Raw genomic sequence first — 22830 nt, 5'->3', positions numbered from 1 at the left:
ATATTTTTTAAATATTAATAAAATACTTTTCATAATGTATTACGGCTGAATTTCATCCTACTTAGACATAGTTAAAGAAATAGGGGTTTAACCAAAAATATAAATATTAGGTACCTACCAGAAGCAAAATAGCACTTACATAATCTGTTAGTTGTTACAAGAGAGTAATTTATATCAATGGCAAATTAAGAAGTAACTTCAGAGCGATCAAAAATTTAAATAATAGGTACTGGTAATTGAGAAAAGATGAAAAGATATAACGTTATTGTAAATTCAAAATTACCCAGCTATGTGTACTACGTACCTACACAAAATTTGCAGATTGCCGGTACGTAACATTTTAAGATCATTTCAAACAGAACACATACATTACGGAAACAACCGAAAGTTCGAAATTAAAACAAAAATGATCGTATCGTGTTCGAACTTTGACGACTTTTTATAGAGTACCGCGATGTTGTAATAATGATTATGTTGTAACTGTTAGGCTTCATATTTTTGGAATGACATTTTTATAAAAATTATATCAAAAAGGGGTAGTTGGATAAAAAGAAGGGTATTTATACTGGGTGCATTCGGCAGATGGGTCATTCGGCGTAAGACTGCGGACAAGTTATGTACCAAATATATAAAGTGTACCTAAGTTGGTTATAATTCGAGTTTATACATATGTAACTAGTGATTTGTAATAGTGATTTGTAATTGTGAAGTGATAAAAAGGAAAAATAAGTTAATAATAAATACAAGATATTCGAGCCTGAAGTTTAATTGGAGAGATCCCTACATAACACATAATAACATTTTATTACAACAAGTCTTTTTATTTAAATATGAGTGAATTATTATAATGCTATGGATTAAATTGATAACATATATAAAAATGTCCATATTATACGTCTAGGCCATCCGTGATGAGAGGGAGGTATTATTATGAGGACAAATATTTTGACACTTTGCCCTGGTCATTACGGGCCCAGTATCAGATTTTATTTTACCCAAACCCGCTAAAACCTCATTGTAAACATTATCAAACATTCGGAACATTATTGTTCCTAAGATCCAGCTACTCGTTTTTAAAGCCAATTCCTTGTCTTTCTCGCGTCGGACTCTAGCCTAACCTACAATTTTTATCTCTACACTCTCTAAAGCCTAGTCATAGTACGTATTAGTGGTAGCAAACAATACAATCAAATAATTTTCAGATGTTGAGTGTGATGATGAGTCAGAGTATAGGAATAGTTTCCAAATACAGATCGTTGCGATTTAATGACCTCCGGAAAAGAAGCCACTTTTGCCTTACATTCAAGTTGTTGTTTAATAATCATGTAATATGTCCAAATATAAGTATGTCTTGAGAAAAAATTAAGAACCGTTTGGGGAACTAAGTATAAATATTTCTTTTAAACGAAAAAATATCATTTGTTATTCTCCTATTTTATAATAATGAATCGGGATGTGATCAATCACTAATTATGTGATTTAGAGTAAGAAATGTTACATTTACCAGATTTTTATTACCTATTTATAATTGTATTATTACAATTTAAATATCATACAAATCAATAGAAGAGAAATGTCACGAATTTGTTTCTATGCGACAATAAGCAGCTGCAATCCCCCGGTACCGACAAGCTAATGGAAAATTAACTCTACATAATACTGCGATTATCCGCGTATGACTTAATACAGGCCGGTCGCACAAAGGGCATAAGCATTAAAATAGCTAACAATGGCCGGGATTATCCGGGCCAACCTGAGCCTCGACAATATGTTGTTTAAACCGCTCCGCGCCTCGCTTGTTATTTATGTGGGTATCTGAAATCAATCTAATCCCGCAGCACCTACGAGCTTGCTATACTGTGCAAAATGTAAATGCGTTAGACTGTGCATTTTAATTAGCAACTTTGTTATAAATCTTATTTCTCTATTAAAATGTTACTTTTTAACAAAATAAATAAGAATATTCTTTATAAATATAGATGCATAAATTATGCAAATAATAATCCAATAAAAGACAATTACATATTAAAAAGTACCGACCTCGGTACAAACGGCGTTGGAGATAACCCACAAGAGTTGTAATCTCAACGAGATTTAACATAACATACATAACATCACGCATTTTATCCCCGAAGGAGTATGCAGAGGCGCAACTAGGGCACCCACTTTTCGCCAAGTATTTTCCGTCCTATGATGCGATAGGGGGCGAGCCTATCGCCATATCGGGCACAAATTCCAGACTCCGGGCTGATACTGAGCAGAAAAATCCAAATATCACTTTGCCCGACCCGGGATTCGAACCCAGGACCTCAAAGCGCTATTGTACCGGACATGCAATACAACTACGCCACCGAGGCAGTCACGAGATTTAAGAGTCCTATTAGTACCTTATATCATATTCACGGTAATATATTTTGTTACTTATTACGGCTTTAAAGCATTGTTATAATGTATGAGATTTTAAATTAAACACTTTGTAATTTAATTGATGCATAAACAGGCGACAGGGTTAATTGGACTGCAGGAAATCTCCCACCCCATACGCAATACATCAGCAAACAGCCACTTTGTTTCCTATTCCTGTGAGACAATGGACTATCCCAATCGATTCGGTCAATTTATACCGTAATGCTTTATTTCAAGGAGTAGAGAAGTTAATTGCGACTCAACGACTTTTAAGATTGTGAAGACAGAGAATACTTAAAAAGTACTTATATTTTTTTAATGCTTTAAGTATATGACGAGATGAGCTTGCATAATGAGATGAGTTCGCCTGATGGTAAGCGATATGACCGCCCATAAACAGTAGGAAAAACCATCTAACACCTTGAATTACAAAGTATTGTTGGTAATCCACTGCACTCTCCATCCTAAGACATGAGATGTTAAAACTTATTATGACCAGTAGTTACACTGGCTACAATGTCCTTCAAACCAGAACACGACAGTACCGTAACACACTGCTGCTTGGCGGTAAAAATAGACATTGCGGTGGTACAGTCAACAACAGAAGTCGTTGAACATAATTTGTTTCCAATATTTCCTAATCATTATCATTTACCATAAGTTACTGATTAATTTAAATACAAAACAACTTGACATAATTGAACTACAAAAGTAGCTGAACGCCGTCAAACCATTCACTGCTAAACATTACTAGCATTTTTTTATGATCTGTAATAAATACAAATATGGCTGAAATTAGCAAATTCTTTGTTTTATATAAAAGCTTTTTTTCCAACAGTCCAGAATATCAATTAAATTGTTATTTTATAACATACTAGCTTTGGCTCGCTACTCCGCCTGCGTGAAAAAGTTTTTCAAGGACTAAAGTCTTGCTTTATATTTACCCGGGATAGAAAGTAGCGTATAGCGCTTAAGAGTAATGTAGCTTCCTACTAGTGATTTTTTTTTCAAAATCGGTTAAGCTGTTCCTGAGTTTAGCCCATTCAAACAAACAAACTCTTCAGGTTTATATAATAGTATATATTGAAGTTAATAACCAGAATTATACATTTTTAAGAAACATCATAATACTTTAGTAAGTAATATTATAACACTAGCTTTTGCCCGCGGCTCCGCCCGCGTTATACAGTTTTTCAGGCTAAAGTTTTCCGTTATAAAAGTAGTAGTTTCCCGGGAGCCTCTCAAACTGTCTCCATACCAAATTTCATCTTAATACGTTGGGTAGTTTTTGAGTTTAACACGTTCAGGCAGATAGATGCAGCGGGGGACTTTGTTTTATAATATATTTTTTAGAACTTTTTAAGAGGAATAATCCCGTCATACATCATTGTTGCATAACTTTAACTGTTTACGCAGCGCACGCAACGGAAGCTCTCAAAACTAATAATTTTTCCCCGTTTTTGCAACATGTTTCATTACTGCTCCGCTCCGATTGGTCATAGCGTGATGATATATAGCCTATAGCACTCCAGGAACAAAGGGCTATCCAACACAAAAAGATTTTTTCAGTTCAAACACGGTAGTTCCTGAGATTAGCCATTACTGCTCCGCTCCTATTAGTCATAGCGTGATGATATATAGCCTATAGCACTCCAGGAACAAAGTGCTATCCAACACAAAAATATTTTTTTCAGATCGATCTGATAGTTCCTGAGATTAGCCATTACTGCTCCGCTCTTATTGGTCATAGCGTGATGATATATACCCCATAGTACTCCACGAACAAAGAACTATCCAACACAAAAATATTTTTTCAGTTTGAACCGGTAGTTCCTGAGATTAGCCATTACTGCTCCGCTCCTATTGGTCATAGCGTGATGATATATAGCCTATAGCACTACACTAATAAAGAGCTATCCAACACAAAAAGAATTTTTCAGTTCGAACCGGTAGTTCCTGAGATTAGTCATTACTGCTCCGCTCCTATTGGTCATAGCGTGATGATATATAGCCTATAGCACTCCACGAATAAAGGGCTATCCAACACAAAAATAATTTTTCAGTTTGGACCGGTAGTTCCTGAGATTAGCCATTACTGCCCCGCTCCTATTGGGTATAGCGTGATGATATATAGCCTATAGCACTCCACGAACAAAGGGCTATCCAACGCAAAAAGAATTTTTCAATTTGGACTGGTAGTTCCTGAGATTAGCGCGTTCAAACAAACAAACAAACAAACAAACAAACAAACAAACTCTTCAGCTTTATATAATAGTATAGATTAATAGGAATAGGTTAGTTACATTTTAATCATCCTATTTTATAAAGCACTGGCCGGTTTAAGGAACAAATGTGTAAAAATTATTCTGGCATTAGATTCTCTTCGAAGGATTCAACGTAAACGTCAGTTTCTTTTTCATATTTTTTTCAGCCAATCCTTTACTTTGGTATCCATATTGAAATGATAACCTTAATCTGTACTCTTCTTTGGTAAGTGATTTATGGTCCGTTTCAATGTTCAGGTGTTTTGTAAATTAGTATCTGTTCATCGACTTTTGTTGCTGATCGTACCTAACCACGCGGACTCTCACATATGAGAGACCCACCACCAGTAACTGCTAGTGCTGCTGCACCAGTAATCTGCGTAGTATATTTTAATTATTTATTTAACAATGTTGCGTTACCAACAAACTATCAGGAAAATGTACTTACTATTGAGGTAAAGAATATTGAATACTACTGTTTAGGTACATTTCGTCATATTTTTTTTTATGCAAATATGCATTAGTTAGGTACTCGGTTTGACCTACATACCTAATGACCGCAAATCGCAATCCTGTAGAATAGTGATATTATAAGGAATCTTATTATTACTAGGAAATCTTGATATACACAATTTACAATAATATTGATAGTTATTAAGAGCAGGAATAATGACATTATCGTCGGTAAGACAGTAACAAGATTGTGTGATGTAGGGCTAGGCTTCTTAACATCTAATCCTCTAAGTACGACGCCCTGGTGGTATAAGAGCATTAGTGTTTTACTGAAACTAGAACTCCATATTGAGTTAAATCTAACTTCATGCATTATTGAATTTCTTTACCGTTGCAGTGTGCTTGTAAAATATCCTATTAAAATTATGACATGTTTTACGGTAAGTATTTACAAATCAAATTCGTTCTCAATACAAATAGCGTAAAAAGTAATAGTTATTTTTATTATCGGTGATATCGAAAACAATACTAAGTATTACATGGCGCATTTCTGTTCATTTTAATAAGAATAATATATAATTGCTTAGTCCAACATTTTGATATCTCGGACGAACTCGTACTTATGAAACAACAGAACGGGTAGAATTGTTTTGCCAATTTAATATATACTAGCTTTTGCCTGCGACCCCATCAGCGTGAAGATGTGTTTTCCGGGATAAATATTTTCCCGGGATGAAAAGTAGCTTACAGCGCTCAGAGGTAATGAAGCTTCCTATTGTAAAAAAAAATCAAAATCGATTTAGTAGTTCCTAAGATTAGTGCGTTCAAACAAACAAGTTCATCATGTTTAGCTAGTAGTATAAATTCGAATGTATATTAACATGTTTAAAAGCTTATTCAATTCATATACTAAAAATGAACATATATACTAACAGATTTTTATGCTCCAAGTTCGACTTAAAGACCATCGCTACACAATTGTTTCCGTCACAATGTACGTCAATGAGATCGTGAGACACCTATATCGTGCGATCGTCTCTTATAGAGTATAAAATTGAATGTAACATATATAGCGGTGAATAGTAGCAGACTCCCCGTCCGTATAGGTCGCGGTACGTTGCCTGCACGATACACCTCGTAACGGCGAGTATCCGAAACAAGGTGTATCCAGGCGCCGCACGTGACATCTTCCCGAGCAATAGAGTGTGCCTGCGCGCTCACCGGGGCGAGTCACGTAGTCCATGGCGCGCGAGTGTACTTATGCAAAAGTTGTAGTTGTTAAGTTCATTAAAGTTTACGCTGTAATAAATGGACTCTTATTGAAGCTGACCCACCCCGACTATATCTTGGCGTCCCGACGTGTGTTTTTGTATGAAACAAGGGGTTGGAGTCTATTCTTTAATGCAGATCAAACTTTTGCGCGTCAGTTCGTCAGTGTGTCTACCTAGTTCACAAAAACTTTTGAACTTAGTTTCGCAACCGACAATTCTGCATTATAGAAGTTTATAAAACTGCTTTGCCGTTGTTTTGTGATTTTCGAAGCGCAAGTCGCTCAGTACCGACGGCTCGGTTCAGGAAGAATCGGAAAAATCAGTTACGATGTCTCAAGAAGCTTTAACTACACTATTGACTAAGCTACAGCAGTCGCAAGCAGAGTTTTGCAGTCAAATTTTACGTGAAGTTCGCTCTTCGACACCGCAAACTACATCAATTGATCCAAATTCTACGTCATGTACTTCCACCATTACGAAAAATAATTTCTCAAAGTGCGCATCGAGATTCGGTGGCAGTTCGGAAGAATCCGTTGATAATTTTATTGATGCCATACAAGTTTCCAAAACATGTTTGAATATATGCGATGAGAACTCATTGTTAGGTATGTCGATGTTACTCCATTCATCGGCAGGAACATGGTGGCAAGGCGTAAAAGGTACTACCAGAACATTGGAGAATGCCATTACGAAGCCGTATTCGTAAACGTATTGACAATCAATTTCCTCGTTTGACGAATTGCTTAAAAAAGCGAGAGCCATCGAAAACTCGCTTAGTGAAGTACGGCATGATGGTTCCAAAATGTCGACATCGTCCAGTTGCGAAGAACGTGCCGCCGCACACGTGGAATCAGCGCGTGCCGCCGCCCGCGTGGAACCAGCGCGTGCCGCTGCACGCGTGGAACGAGCGCGCGCCACCGCCGCACAGTGGATCGAAAAGGCAATTTTAGTGACTTAGGAAATAATTTTGTGTTTTTCAATTTTTTTTTCCGCTAATCGCTAGATATTATTAGCGCTTATAATATTCATTCTTAGTCATTTTTTGATAAACCTTATAGTTTCGGTAAAAAAAAATATTTCATGTTTTTCATGTATGGAACACACACAACAACAACATCACGCATTTTATCCCCGAAGGGGTATGCAGAGGCGCAACCATGGCACCCACTTTTCGCCAAGTGTGTTCCGTCTCATGATGTGATAGGGGGCGAGCCTATCGCCATATCGGGCACAAATTCCAGACTCCGGGCTGATACTGAGCAGGAAAACCCAAATATCACTTTGCCCGACCCGGGATTCGAACCCAGGACCTCAGAGCGCTGCCGTACCGCGCATGCAGTACAACTACGCCACCGAGGCAGTCATGTATGGAACGCACTATAAAAACCTACATTACTGCGAAATCTTGAATTTTTTACTTAATCCTAATCTGTTCTACTATTCTTTTGCACTTCGAACGTCTGCATCGACCTGCCACTTCTCCAGTTATACGAGTTGAAAAAATGATAAACGTGATAATATTTTATATTTTTCAAAACGTTTTTTATGATTATCTTGAGCAAATTAAACACTTACCAAATAAAATTATGTAATAAATTGATCATTATTACAGCTAATAATAATATTTGGGAGAAAATCACTACAAATAATTTAATTAAAAAAAGGATTATCCCTATCTACTCACTCATCACAACACATAACATCAGCCCTGTATATATACCGTCGCACTGCTGGTCACGGGCCTCCTCTACTACTGAGAGGGATTAGGCCTTAGTCCACCACGCTGGCCTAGTGCGGGTTGGTAGACTTCATACACCCTCAAAATTCCTATAGAGAAATTTTCAGGTATGCAGGTTTCCTCACGATGTTTTCCTTCACCGTTGAAGCAAGCGATTATTCACAATGAATACACACATAATTTTTTAGAAAAATCAGAGGTGTGTGCCCTTGGGATCTACTCACTATCACTACTATTTTGTAAATTTTCTAAATTACTCTCTATATTAATAAATTCTAGCTCTTCTGGTTCTGTTGACAAATGCAGAAGTTCTTTGGCTTTTGGAGAGAGTAACAATACATTTTGTTTTGTCATGCGGGGTCTAAGGCTAGTTATCTTTGGATCAGACGACAAAAGAAGATTATGGAAGATGTCCTCATTTGTCGCTATCCTATTTATTTTCCGGGAATGGTTTTCTCTATAATGTCGAAAGTCTTTATTACGTGCTTCTGCGGCTTCTTCTGACAGCTTCCCAATGGGTATGGCCCCAAAATGTTTAATTATATCAGCCCCATGCATTAATAATTTGTGTACACTGGACGGCATATAATACCAAGGATATAATTTAACATATAGTTCTGCGGTTTCATTGCAGAAAATAGAAAATTTAGTATGATCAACACGCTCTCCAGATGCAATGGCTTGAAGAATCACGTAAAAATTTTCTATGAGTTGCTCATTAATGCCAGTGATACGCGCTGTTGTGGCTTTATTTTTCAAAAATCTTCGGGCAGTATTACCGTCGTTAGTACTGCCTGCTCCTTGCTTTACTACATCAATTAATAAACCGCATTCTTCTTTAAATGCTCGTTGTATTGCAGACTTTCTGATCTTGATTTTATCTTTATCGTCACCCCTGCAGCTCCACTTCTTAACTTCCAAACGATAAGCTATGTGGAGTAGGCACTCCATGCATTTTATCCAGGCGTGCAACGATGATAATCCATACTGGTACATTTCTTCATCATTATCTCGCAGATTGTGCGATTCTAAATTGTTCATTTGCGTCGGTTTGGCTTTGCAAATATCACAAACTACTGTTGAAGTCTCAGACAAATATGAAGTTATTTTGCCGTCAATCATTGTCATCATTAGTTCATGGACTATTTTTACTTTTTTTAATGTAGTTGGCTGTAGTGTTTCGATTTCTCTTGATATACCGGCCTTTAAAGCTGCTACAGTAGTTTGAGTTTCTTTTGTAAATTTAAACATAATAGAACGAAGGTAAAATGTAGATGAAGGCCGATCGTTTTCCCATAGAACTGTTCCATCATTCCGTTGTAGTCTTATTGCAACTAAACTTGCCATAAACACACTGGAATCATCGACGTCCAGAGTTCTGCTTATAGTTACTTTGCCCCGAGGATCCATCAAAACCCCATTTGCTGATAAGCTTTAAGTCATCTTAAGCGGTTTTAAATTTGACGGTTTGTACCGCTGGCATGTTGCACATGACAAGTCATGTACGTTGCCGACTTTGTCTTTGTCAAGACAAAGTCGGCAACGTAACGTCTCATGCCAGGGAAGAAAAATCGCTGCGAAAGCTTATGTAAGGTCCTGTCAATACCTTGATCTCCAGCAAGTGGAGTGTCATGACATTCCTTCAAGACATCGAGTCGCAAACTTATTGGAAGAACGAGTTGGGGTTCTTCAACATCGACATCAGGATTGTATCTATAAAGAACACCATGCTGCATAAAATAACCTCGCTCAGACCAGCATTTATCTTCCATTGCATCGTTACTTTCAAGACCATTAATAATTATTATTTTCAGCTCCGGATCATCTAACTGAGCAGCCCGCAGATCAGCAGGACTTCGTGTAGGTAAGTCAACGACAACCGTACATATACCACACTGAACTTTACTATTTTCTTCACAGGTAGGACGACTCAACGTGTCGGCGACAACATTGGCCCTGCCAGGAGTGTATTCGAACTGAATGTTAAACTCCTGTAACTTCAAAGCCCACCGAACTAATCTACCTGATGGTGACTTCAAACTCAACAACCACTTAAGAGGCTAATGATCACTGCCTATAATAATTTGCTGACCTTCGATATATTCTCTAAAACGATCGACTGACCACACTACCGCAAGTGCTTCCCTTTCGGTAGTACTATAATTACGCTCAGCTGGGTTTAAAAGACGGCTTGCATAAGCTATCGGTCGTTCGTCTTTCCCATCTCCCTGCAGCAACACTGCGCCGAGGGCGTAATTACTGGCGTCAGTACGCAAGACAAATGGCTTGCTGTAATCAGCCTGGGCAAGAATGGGTGCAAACGTTAAAAGTCTTTTGAGCTCCTGGAACGACTGATGTTCCTCAGAGCCCCATACCCATGGTTGATTTTTCTTTAAGAGACGTGTAAACGGTTCAGCAATCTTTGAAAAATTCAAAATAATCTTTCTGAACCACGAACAAGTCTGAAGAAATGTTTTGAGGTGACGTAGCGAATTTGGTGCTTTCATATCCGCTACTGCGCGGACTTTATCATGATCAGTTGAAACCCCATCCTGATTGATGACATGTCCCAAATATTTTATTTCTTCGCGCGCGAAAACACATTTTTCGCGATTGGCACGAAGATTAAATAAGCGCAACCTCTCGAAAACCATTTGTAAATCAGCAATATGTTGATCAAAGCTTTCTGAAATGACGAGCAAATCTTGATAGGCTAATAAAGTCACATTTTTAAGTGACGCGCCAGAATGCAACCTATCTATCAATCGTTGGAATGTGGATGGAGCGTTTTTTAATCGAAACGGCATTCTTTTGAAACGATACATTCCAAAAGTTGTCAAAAATGCAGTTTTGTCTCTATCACACTCACGAACAGAAACATACCGAAATCCACTTCGCATATCTAACGTACTCATGATGCAATTGCGCTTGGTAGATTGTATTAACTCATCTATAAGCGGCATCGGGTACACATCGGTTTTCGTAATCGCGTTAAGTTTTCGATAATCAACGCAGAAACGAACTTGACTGGATTTCTTAGGCACTAATAACGCAGGAGAGCCCCATGCAGATTCACACTCTTCTATTATGTCATCAGCTAACATCTTTTCTATTTCAGATTGCATAACAGCTTTTTTCGCAGGATTTAATCGATAAGACTTGATTAACCTACGGTTGACTTACCTACGCAAAGTCCTGCTGATCTGCGGTCTGCTCAGTTAGATGATCCGGAGCTGAAAAAAATAATTATTAATGGTCTTGAAAGTAACGATGCAATGGAAGATAAATGCTGGTCTGAGCGAGGTTATTTTATGCAGCAAGGTGTTCTTTATAGATACAATCCTGATGTCGATGTTGAAGAACCCCAACTCGTTCTTCCAATAAGTTTGCGACTCGATGTCTTGAAGGAATGTCATGACACTCCACTTGCTGGAGATCAAGGTATTGACAGGACCTTACAGAAGCTTTCGCAGCGATTTTTCTTCCCTGGCATGAGACGTTACGTTGCCGACTTTGTCTTGACAAAGACAAAGTCGGCAACGTACATGACTTGTCATGTGCAACATGCCAGCGGTACAAACCGTCAAATTTAAAACCCTCAGGTCTTTTACAGACCCCAGTCTTAAATCAAAGGGAGAGGTTTTGGCGATTGATTTGTTTGGCCCGCTCCCTCCTGGAGAGAACGGGGAGAAATACATTTTGTTAATAGAGGACACAGCTACTCGGTGGGTCGAGCTTTTTGCTCTCGTTGACGCCCCTTCAGAAGCTTGTGCTCGAACTCCAATAGAGGAGTATTTCCTTAGATACGGCCTTCCACGTCGCATTGCCTCAGACAATGGCGTACAGTTCGCATCTGCCGTTATGCAACAGTGCATGTATATTCTGGGGGTTAAACACGATTTATTACCCTTGTATCACCCAGAAGCAAACCCGGCCGAAAGGAAAAATAGAGATCTAAAGGCACAGCTGGCCCAGTTGGTAAACACTGAGCATTCTTCGAGGCCTAACCTTTTACCATCGGTTCGTTTTGCTATGAATTCGGCTATGTGTCAAACAACAGGCATTTCACCAGCTTTTCTTACATTAGCTAGAGAACTTCAATCACCTGTTGACGTTCATTTCGATATAAGAGCTGTTTTAAAAAAGGATAATTTCGTGCCCCAGACCACGCCCTACTTAAAGAGGTTCTTGGATTCTTTAGTTTCAATTAGGGATAGAGTAGAAAAAGAACAGGATAGGCGTAAGGATTATGCTGATAAAGGTCGTAAACCTGAAGAATTTAATGTCGGAGATCAAGTTTTAGTTAAGTCGCATGTATTAAGTGATGCTGCAAAAGGGTTATCGTCTAAATTTGTACCAAAAAGAGACGGTCCTTATATGGTTATTAGGAAAACTAGCCCTACAGCTCACCTGGTGTCAAAACTTAATGCTCCTGATGATATTTTAGGCAGGTTTCACGCATCCCAACTTACGCCATTTGTGAATAGAGATGACGCGCCACCTCCACCGATTATGCCAAAGCGTCGTAGAGGCCGGCCTCGTCATGTACAGCCTGTTTCTGATGTTCTTGAGCGTGTTCCTGAGCGAGGATGCATTCACGAACCCGAGGGGGAGTGTATAGCGGTGACTAGTAGCAGACTCCCCGTCCGTATAGGTCGCGGAACGTTGCCTGCACGATACACCTCGTAACGGCGAGTATCCGAAACAAGTATCCAGGCGCCGCACGTGACATCTTCCCGATCAATAGAGTGTGCCTGCGCGCTCACCGGGGCGAGTCACGTAGTCCATGGCGCGCGAGTGTACTTATGTAAAAGTTGTAGTTAAGTGCATTAAAGTTTACGCTGTAATAAATGGACTCTTATTGAAGCTGACCCACCCCGACTATACATATTATTTTAATAGGTAAATATTTTAAATCACATTAAACATAGATATGCGTTACATAAGTATTTGAAATCCAACATAACGGCGAGCGAGAGTGCACTGGAAGGCCATATTGGCCTTGAAATCTATAATATTATGAAAGCGATAGAAAAGTGTTCAGCAGACCGTAGCGGTCATGAACTTATCTGTAGATACTTGCTCACGTAGCACGAACTACTTATTTACTGTAACCATATAACTAGTTTTCGTATATGCCTCGTATTGGCGCCGTTTTTATTATAAGTAGATACTTTCCCATTATATTCATTTGATATAGTATATTGTTTTCTCTATACCTATCCGGAATTAAAATTACACAATAACGCTCTACGTATATACATTACTCTGGGGTTCGCCGGCGACCAACGCTCGCGGTGGGGTCCTGGAGGAATGGGCGATCTCCGTCGGCCTGGCCGTCCTGAACAGGGGGTCGGTGAACACGTGCGTGCAGCACAACGGCGGGTCTATTGTGGATCTATCGTTTGGGAGCCCCGCCGTCGCACGTCGTGTCCAGGGCTGGAGAGTCCTCGTGGGCGTGGAGACGTTGTCGGACCATCGTTATATTAGGTTCGACGTCTCCGCGCCCCCGAGTGTCCGGCCCAATAGTGTTGGACCGAGTGCCCCTCAACAGGACGGCCCGCGGTGGGCTCTAGGACGCCTCGACAAGGAGGCCCTAGAGCTGGCCGCTCTGGCAGTCTCGTGGCTCCCTGCGCCGGAGGGTCCGGTGCGGGTCGAGCAGGAGGCGGAGTGGTTCGGGGTGGCAATGTCGGATGTTTGCGACGCCGCCATGCCCCGGACGCTCCGTCGTCCTCCGCGGCGGGAGGTGTACTGGTGGTCGGCGGAATTAGCGCAGTTGCGCGCGTCATGCGTGGCTTCGCGCCGCCGATACGCCAGACATCGCCGCCGCCGTATCCGCAGTCAGAATCACGAGGACCAGGAGCGGCAGCTCTACGGCCTCTACAAGGAGGCGAAGAGAGCGCTGCGGGTGGCCATTCATGGACACCGCGACCCTGGCAGCGGTGGGCACCGGTCACGTAGTGAGCCGAATCAGGCGTTTAGGTTTGAAGGTGGCCCTCGAGAAGACCGAGGCCATTTGTTTCCACGGGCCTCGGCGGGGGCCACCGGCCGGTGCCCACATCGTAGTTGAGGGGGTGCGGATTCCCATCGGCAAAACGATGAAGTATTTAGGTCTAATTTTGGATAGCCGATGGGACTTCTGCGCCCATTTCGAAAAGTTGAGGACGAAGTTGTACAGGGCGGCGGGCGCTCTTTCTAGCCTGCTGCCCAACCTGGAAGGTCCTGGTATCCCCTGTCGAAGATTGTACCACGGGGTCGTGCGGTCCATGGCGTTGTACGGCAGCCCGGTTTGGGCTGACGCCCTGGGAAAGCGTTCTGCCGCTCTCCTGCGGGGCCCGCAGCGGGTCGTAGCGCAGCGGGCCATACGGGCGTAACGCACGGTCTCGTACGAGGCGACTTGTCTTTTGACCGGATTCCTGCCCTGGGATCTGGACGCCAAAGCTCTCTCCAATGCATTTCATTGGAGGGAGGAGGCGTCTAGGAGCGGGCAGCGTCCGACCCTGAAGGAGGTGGAGGCCAAGAGGGCCTCCTTACGGCGAGCCGCCGTTGAGGAGTGGCGTCTCAGGCTGGAGGCCCCGACAGCGGGGCTTCGGGCCATCGCGGCAGTGCGTCCTGTCTTTGCACAGTGGCTGGACAGGCGCCACGGCGCGGCAACATTTAGATTGACACAGGTGCTCACCGGGCATGGGTGCTTCGGTGAGTACCTGTGTCAGATAACAGGACGGAGGTTAGCGCCGTGTGTCACCATTGTGACAACTACCCGCGGGATACGGCCCAACATACGTTGGAGTCTTGCCCAGCCTGGGACGATGAGCGCAGCGCTCTCGTGTCAGTCGTCGGAGGAGATCTCTCGCTGCCGGCTGTGGTCGCTTCCATGGTCGGCAGCCAGGAGGCCTGGCGTGCGGTGGCCCACTTCTGCGAGGCGGTCATCTCGCAGAAGGAGAGCGCCGAGAGGGATCGTGAGAGGGCCGATCCCTCCCGCCGTCAGAGGAGACATAGGAGACGCCGGGTGGACGACTGACCGGCGTCTCCCGCCCTGTGGAATGGGGGCGTTTGGAGAATACCACCACGGTAAACCCCTGCCTGTCGTAAGAGGCGACTTATAGGGGCTACGAAGGGGGTCGTCGGCGGGCAGCAGGGTGCTGTCCGCGCTAGTGCATTTTTGTGCATTTCTTGCACATTTTCGGTTGACCCCGGGATGGACGGCAGTGTGGCGTTGACCCCATGCTGCCGTTGACGCTGAGAGCGTCCTTCGGTACGAGGGGCTTAGGCGCCCCCACATTTAGGAGACGGGCCGCAAGGCGGCACCGCGCAGGGGCGGCCGCGGACGAAGACTCGGACCTGCTGTCTCGGGGAAGCCCGCAGTCGTCCCTTATGCGCCGAAGAGGGTCAACGCGGAGTTTTAGTTGGTAGGCCGTTGCGTAGGGACTTAGGTTAGGTTCATTGGTTAGGGACTCGGCCCGACCGCCGCCCGAGGGTCCCGGGCTGCTTCAATTGTCGGGTCGTAAGGCAACGGTTACCCCAACATAACCGCTCAGTCACCCCCCGCGAAGACTGAACGGTAGTAATAAGGGACTTTCTCCGCGAAAACAAAAAAAAAAAAAAAAAAAATACATTACCTTATAACAATTAGTATTTAAATCGTACATAAATTCTCTTCCCGTAACTCTACAACTACTTTAGAACGCAGTTTCCACCAATGTAGGTTTATTAGCAAGGAATTCCTAACAGTTTAAGCTATTATTAAATCATAATGTTCTATTGGTTATACAATATACAATTATTTTTAATGTTATAATATTACACCCAAATGTGATACTACAATATCGAGTACTTACTTCTACTTCGATACTATGTTCTCTAACTATATTCTCTAATCTAACTATATTAATATTTCTTAGCAATAAGTACTTTATTTTGGACTTCCGGATACCTCACTTACGAAACGAACCACCAAGTTGTCACCCGTTCTTAGTACCGGCTACTCCGACCGAGCGTCGGAGCGGCCATTCATAAAATTTGTGTATGCGTAAATATGTATGCTTCCTATGAATGTTGTGTTTATTATTGTATACAAATTTACTGAAATATTGGTATTTACTAATACTTATATTTCTTCTTTATTACCTAATAATAAACCTAAACCTTCGAACCACTAAGGCTGAAATATGTAAAAAATAACACGTGTATAATACCAACTATATATTTTTGAATCGTAATGAACTCCTCAATGTACCGTATAGTTCACGATTATTTAGAATGCTCAAACAGATATGGGTCGCACAAAAAATCCACGCGTATAAACCAGACAGGAGAGAGGATTAAAGGTGGTTAGTCATTCGGAAGAATTGTTTAACGTTGTCCAAATAACGGCACTTGTTGACTAAAAGAGCCGCTAAGCAGATCATTTTAGGTTTGCACTTATGAACTGTCAATCAAATGTGTACCTACGTGAACGAAGAATCTCTGAGGTTACAGCAAAGGTATTCATGGCGGCTATGTTACATCCTCTATACCGTTACTGGCTTGATAGTTATTATAAACATGAAATGAAATCATGTATGTGCATTATACATTAAGTTACAGTATTGCTGTGCGTTAACAGTTGAACACAAAAGAAATGCTACTAATATCATATTGATCTCCCCATAGCCTATTTAGATTGTTAAGTTGATGACGTCCGGAGTTGACACAACAACTATAACGAGGTAATAAATAATAACAAAAATACAAATTAATAAAATATATCGATATCGATATAGATATCGGTTTTCTTATACTTGAATAACTTACAAGTCCTTACTAAAGTTATTTCTAGGCGGACCCATCTTACACAGAATTTTCGTAGGACCATATTTTTAATTGCCTCCATTATGTCTTAATATATCAATATACTAAATATAATATACAAAATACAAATTGACAAATTACTAGACCATCATCCGACGTGCGCGCCAGAGCGACACAAACGTTGTTTTTTAGAGTTTGTCCGTGAACTAGTGCAGCGGGACTCTTGCGGAATAATTTCTCCACCGCTTTACTGTGCTATACAAGTCGCTAATATAAATAGGCAATCAACGTATCAGAGGTCAGTTACAACCGGACTTCCTTCCAATAGTTACCTCTTGGGAAGTGCTCCAATAAAAGTAAACATGAGAACACTTTTAGTGGTAGGCGTTCTGTGCCTGGCAGCTATTTGCGCTGCAGATGAGGCTGATGACCTCGCAGTGGCTGCAAGCGGTCACCACCACGAGAGCGGTGGCGGCCATGATCACCATGCGCATCACCATCATGACCATGGCGGCAAGGGCGGTAAAGGGCACAAAGGACACCACCATCACCACAAAGGCGACCACGGACACTATGGCAAGCATCATCATGATGGACATCATCACGAGCATGGAGGCGGCCACAAGAAGCACTGGGATGAACACGATGACCATGGTGAACACCATGAACACGGCCATCATCACAAAGGCGGCAAGCACGGCCACCACGAACATCATGACAAGGGTGAACACATCGACGGCTACCACAAGAAGTACCATAAGGATCACTTCCACAAGGACCATCACTTCCATGACGGCCATCACGACGAAGGCAAACATCACAAGCACGATCATCACCATAAGCACCATGAGGAACATGGCGGCGGCCACAAAAAGGGAGGTCATGGACACCACGGACATCATGAAGATCATTATGGCAAGCACGGACACCACGACAAGCACCACTACGATGAGGGCCACCACGACCACAAAGGACACCACGGACACGAGGGCCACCATCATCATCACGGCGGTCACGGCAAGAAGGGCGGTCATGAGGGCCATAAAGACTGGGGATTCCACCATGGCAAACATTAAAGTATATTGTACCAATTATTTTTACCACTTCTTATCTTTAAGAATGGAAATTGTTATTGTTTTTTTTCATACTTTTATACGAATTAAATAATTTTCTTTGATTTTCTCTTTCTATTCTGTTTTACAGTATGGTAAGGTTAATTTAAAGTTTTTCCTGGCTCCCTACCTTTCGACCCTTAAGCCACCCACACCGGTGTTGCGTCCTTGGCTTACGCCTCTTATGGGATGCCCATCTAGTGGAGGGCAAGTCACCGTCTGCCTTGAATATATAAGATTAAGACATTTTACTTGGCAGGCGTCCCGTTGTCTCAATCAATAGCCCAGCAAACAGTTCAGTTAGATCCCATCCATAGACCCAATATAATTCCCAATTCCCATCTTTTCTGCAATAGTCCCTGCACCTTGCAAGCGCTGTCTTTGGCTGTATTTCCTCCATAAGTACAGACAGAGGGAGTACTTACAAGGTGTACAAACCTCAACTAGAGTAATGTATCTGAAAGGGGCCTCCACGTGTTCGACCCATGTCCCCACGCAAGCCTTCTAAAAGGTCTGGTGTTTATGCCGTGAGTTCCCGCAGGAAAGATACAACATAATAATAATGACCAAATATAAGTAGGTGACACGACGTTCATCGGGTCATCTCGTAAGGAATATTTTGATAGTTTAAAATTGACAAAATACGTAAAATTTATTTTATAAAAAAAAAGTTTTCATAAATCTTCGCATATTCCTGCCCATAAGTCGTACGCTGTAAAGTTATGGAACGAATGTTTAAGACAATTTCCTCGGAGGAGAGCCCAAGTGGATACTGATTTAAGAGTTGATGAAGAGTAATTTTCCACTATTTTGAGTTGTCACGCGGTGACATGCTGATAGTCGGCTTTAGCGGCATTGTTATTTTAATGAACATTTTATTAGGTACAGCTCAATTGACATTTAAAAAGGCCGCAGATACTCTCCCCGATAAAGTAGGTAATATTTAATATTTATCGTTTAGTTGGGGTTTCAATTCATATTGTATTTGTCAAATATTAAATTGTTAAACTAATCAAATATACGCCATAAGTAGTTCAAGATTTGAATATACCCACGTATAAATAAATATATTAATATGCAGTTAGCTAATTGGTCAATCACTACTTAGGTACAAATATTTTGATAAATCGAAAACAATAAAGTACAATGGTAGTTCTAAATCCAATATTTTGATTTTGTAGGTCCAGAAATTAAAAAAATGTTGAATGCACCCATGAGTATGTATGGGTGCATTCAACATTATTTTAATGTCTTGACACGGCCTAATCTACCTGGGCGTCCTGGGTAAAACGTTTTAAACGCTTCTGCTTCCGTTGATCTTTTTCTAAGATATATAAGAAAGAATAGCAAGAAGGTCGTGGTCGCCTTATCCAGTCTTCACTTCTCATTGTAAACATTATGAAATTAAAATCCTCATGCTTTCTCAAAAGGTGTCCCAACAACATAAAACATAGTAATCATACGTCAGTATAACAAATAGGTTTCGCGAAAAAGTCGATAAAATTAAATAATTATATGGAATACGTAGTGCTAAACACATTGCTTCGAAGTCTTTAGTCCAGCGTTAATCAGTAAGAGCTATAGACATACTAATATTGAGACTAGGAACTTCAATAAAGTTGGATGAGGAGATGCATGTCTCTATTAGCTGATTTCTTTTAACGATCCACCGTCAAATCCACTTATATCGAAAATAGACCAATAAAATTTACTTGACATGCTTAAACAGTCTTACAGTGGAGTTGTTTCGATTGATTTATTCTTACCAGTAACGTGTAGTTAGCGGCTTCTTTTTTCTTTCTTTCTTCTTTCTTTCTTTATTGCAATCGTCCGTAGATGCCACACTCCGCACTCGCCAAGTCTTGTTTCGCCGCACGACACGCGGGATAACCAGCCTAGCCAGCATGGTACGACCGGAGTGTGGTCGCGCGATGACTGGATTGGATTGCGCGAGTAAATAACATGAAACTTACCTACATACTTGTAGCCAATAAACTATAAAAATATTGTATCCCTTCATAAAAGGGAGAGAAAGTTGCACGTGTATTTTTTTTAATTAAACAAAATAACCTTCACACTCGAATAAAGCTATATTTATTTATAATAGAGTGGTCAGAGCGTGGAATAAACTCCCAGAACATGTGGTTACAGCTGGAAACATAAACCAGTTTAAGAACCGACTGGACAATTACTTAGCTGCAAATGAAAACCTGTAGTAATAGCGAGATACGGGCATTATCAGTTGTTTCAACTGCCTGCCTGATGTATATAATAATAAATTTCTGTCTACATAAATTATTCATCAGTAATTAACACACAACCATTTTTCGCTTGGCTTCATAGCCCGCATTAAATGGCTTTACCCCATGCTCATGGGAGAATAATGTTGATAAAATAAATAATAATAATAATAATATCGGCAACACTAATCGTCAACTGCCAAAAAAATTCATTCTATATAAAAATATTTATAACTAGCTTCCGCTCGCAGCTTCGCCCGCGTGGATTTCGGACTTCAAAAATGGAGCCGGTCGCGAACGTTCGAGAATGTTCGTTTTACGAAGCTACTCGCTAGGTGATTCGCTTACCTCTAGGTGCCAAGCAAGCCGCCTGCCTGTGCGTTCGCGACCTTATATATATACAAAAATAATCCTTATAGCATGATTCAGTATTCACGCATGATGGCTTATTATTAGCGTATTTCATGTATAACTTTGGTGTTTCTATACCGATTTCTATGATTATTTTTTATGGAATATTTAATAATGTAAACTTTTTTAATTAGGATGACTGAGAGTGTTATAAACGTAAGAGTAGACAAATATAATGAGAAAGCTTCGAACTGCTAAGCTATCGGGAGTTACACGTGTTATTGTGAGTCAACCATAAAAGATAGACATATGCTGTCGTGGGATATTTTTTACATAATTTTAAGGAGAACATTTCCGTCATACATGATTTCTGTGTAGCTTTAACCATTAAGGTTGCACATGCGACGGAAGCTTAAAAAATGGAGTAACTTCTCCCGTTTTCCCAACATTTCCCTACACTGCTCTGCTCCTATTAATTATAGCGTGATGAAAAGTATACTATAACCAGCACAGGAGTATGACAAATAATTGTACCAAGTTTCGTTAAAATCCGTCGAGTAGTTTTTGTTTCTATAACGGTTATACAGACAGACAGACAAAAATTTTACTAATTGCATTTTTGGCATCAGTATCGATCCCTAATCACCCCCTGATAGTTATTTTGGAAATATATTTAATGTACAGAATTGACCTCTCTACAGATTTATTATAAGTATAGATATAGATTATTATATTTATACAGTTTTATTTGTTTATTTTTGGCACAATATTTTATTAATAATAGAAAATAAGTTTTCTGACAATTATACATATATACACATACTATAAATTATAAAAGAAAACATTGTGGATAAAATGACAATGTCAAAATTATTGTGTATTCAGTATTGTGTTTTAAAAACATCGTGGGATGACGACATATAAAGCCGTAAGAAAAATAACATGCGCACGACTAAGATCACCCAGCTCGTCGAGCTCCGCGTCGTGGGCGTCAGCTTCGGAAGTATTCGAAATGACGCCGGATATCGACGTGTTGAGCCAGCGCGACGAGCTGCAGTCGTCCTCGCCGCCACCAAGACCTGTGCGACGAAGAGAACGACAACCCCCTCCAGTGGTGGGCTTGGGACCTGCGGGGCCTTGTGCCACGACTACGGTCTCCGCTACCGGTGGAATAGTGCGCCGCATGAAATGGACTCAAAAAATGAATGAAAATGTCATGCGGGCCTATTTTGGGGCAACAAAGGGAGGAACCAATCTTACAGCGTACCGTGCTCAGATGCTGTCTCTGTTTCAGGCTTTGGAACCTACGGCCAATGTATCATCCCAACGTTTGTCGGATCAGGTGCGTTACATCCAACGGCGCAAAGTGCTGACGGATGAAGCACTTGAACGGCTGCGTACAGACTTGTGTGTTGTCCAAGAAACTATTACGCCTGTTAATGCCCAGCAAGCAGTAAACACATCTATACCTGCTGCTGACGTTGAGCTGGAAGACAACTTGGACAATATTGTAAGTCCCCATGATGAACAGCGATTGAGAGGGGCTTTGGAGGGTGCGATGTTTATTCGATTCTTTACTGCGCAGCCATCGCGGCATGTCGAGTGGATAATGTGAAATATCCGATTGGAAATAGAACCACTCGAGATGTTGCGACGAAGCCTGCATGGCAACATAGGATCGAGAAACGAATCAACTCGGCCCGAACTCTCATTGCCAAGCTAATTGCCTTCCAGGGTGGTAATTCTAGACCGAGGATTATGCGTTTCGTGGTGCAGGCTTTTTCTGGGACCAACATAAATTCCCAGGATTATAGGCTTTGGATCACGGAACGCATAGACTTCTTTAAACAAAAAGTTTATGCGTGGTCGAACCGCATTCGTCGCTACAGGAAGCGATGGGATCGATTCCAACAGAATCGTACTTTTCAAAGCGATCAAAAGAGGGTTTATAGGTGTTGGGAGAATTCTACACAAGGTGTGGCAGATGGGCGGTTACCTAGTGCTCGTGATATGCACAATTATTGAACGAATATATGGTCATCGCCCGTCTCCCACACTGAAGCCTCCTGGTTTGGTGTTGTAGATCGAGCTTGCGAGACAATACCGGCTATGGAAGCCATTTCAATTAGTCCAGTGGATGTCCTGGCTGCTTTCCGCCCAACACAAAATTGGAAGGCTCCTGGCCCGGATGGTTTGCACAATTTC

General features: G+C 41.3%; 1 protein-coding gene across 1 annotated transcript; it reads left to right on the top strand.

The window, feature by feature from the left end:
* Positions 1 to 17212: 17212 nt before the first annotated feature.
* Positions 17213 to 18099, top strand: LOC115451667 (histidine-rich glycoprotein). The gene has a single exon (XM_030180032.2). The coding sequence runs from the start codon at positions 17285 to 17287 to the stop codon at positions 17996 to 17998; it is 714 nt and encodes a 237-aa protein (XP_030035892.1). The 5' UTR covers positions 17213 to 17284; the 3' UTR covers positions 17999 to 18099.
* Positions 18100 to 22830: the final 4731 nt, after the last annotated feature.

The sequence above is a fragment of the Manduca sexta genome, chromosome 24, assembly GCF_014839805.1.
Source record: "Manduca sexta isolate Smith_Timp_Sample1 chromosome 24, JHU_Msex_v1.0, whole genome shotgun sequence".
Taxonomy (NCBI): domain Eukaryota; kingdom Metazoa; phylum Arthropoda; class Insecta; order Lepidoptera; family Sphingidae; genus Manduca; species Manduca sexta.
Note: the sequence above shows the minus strand (reverse complement) of the source record. Positions and strands in the feature narration are given on the sequence as shown.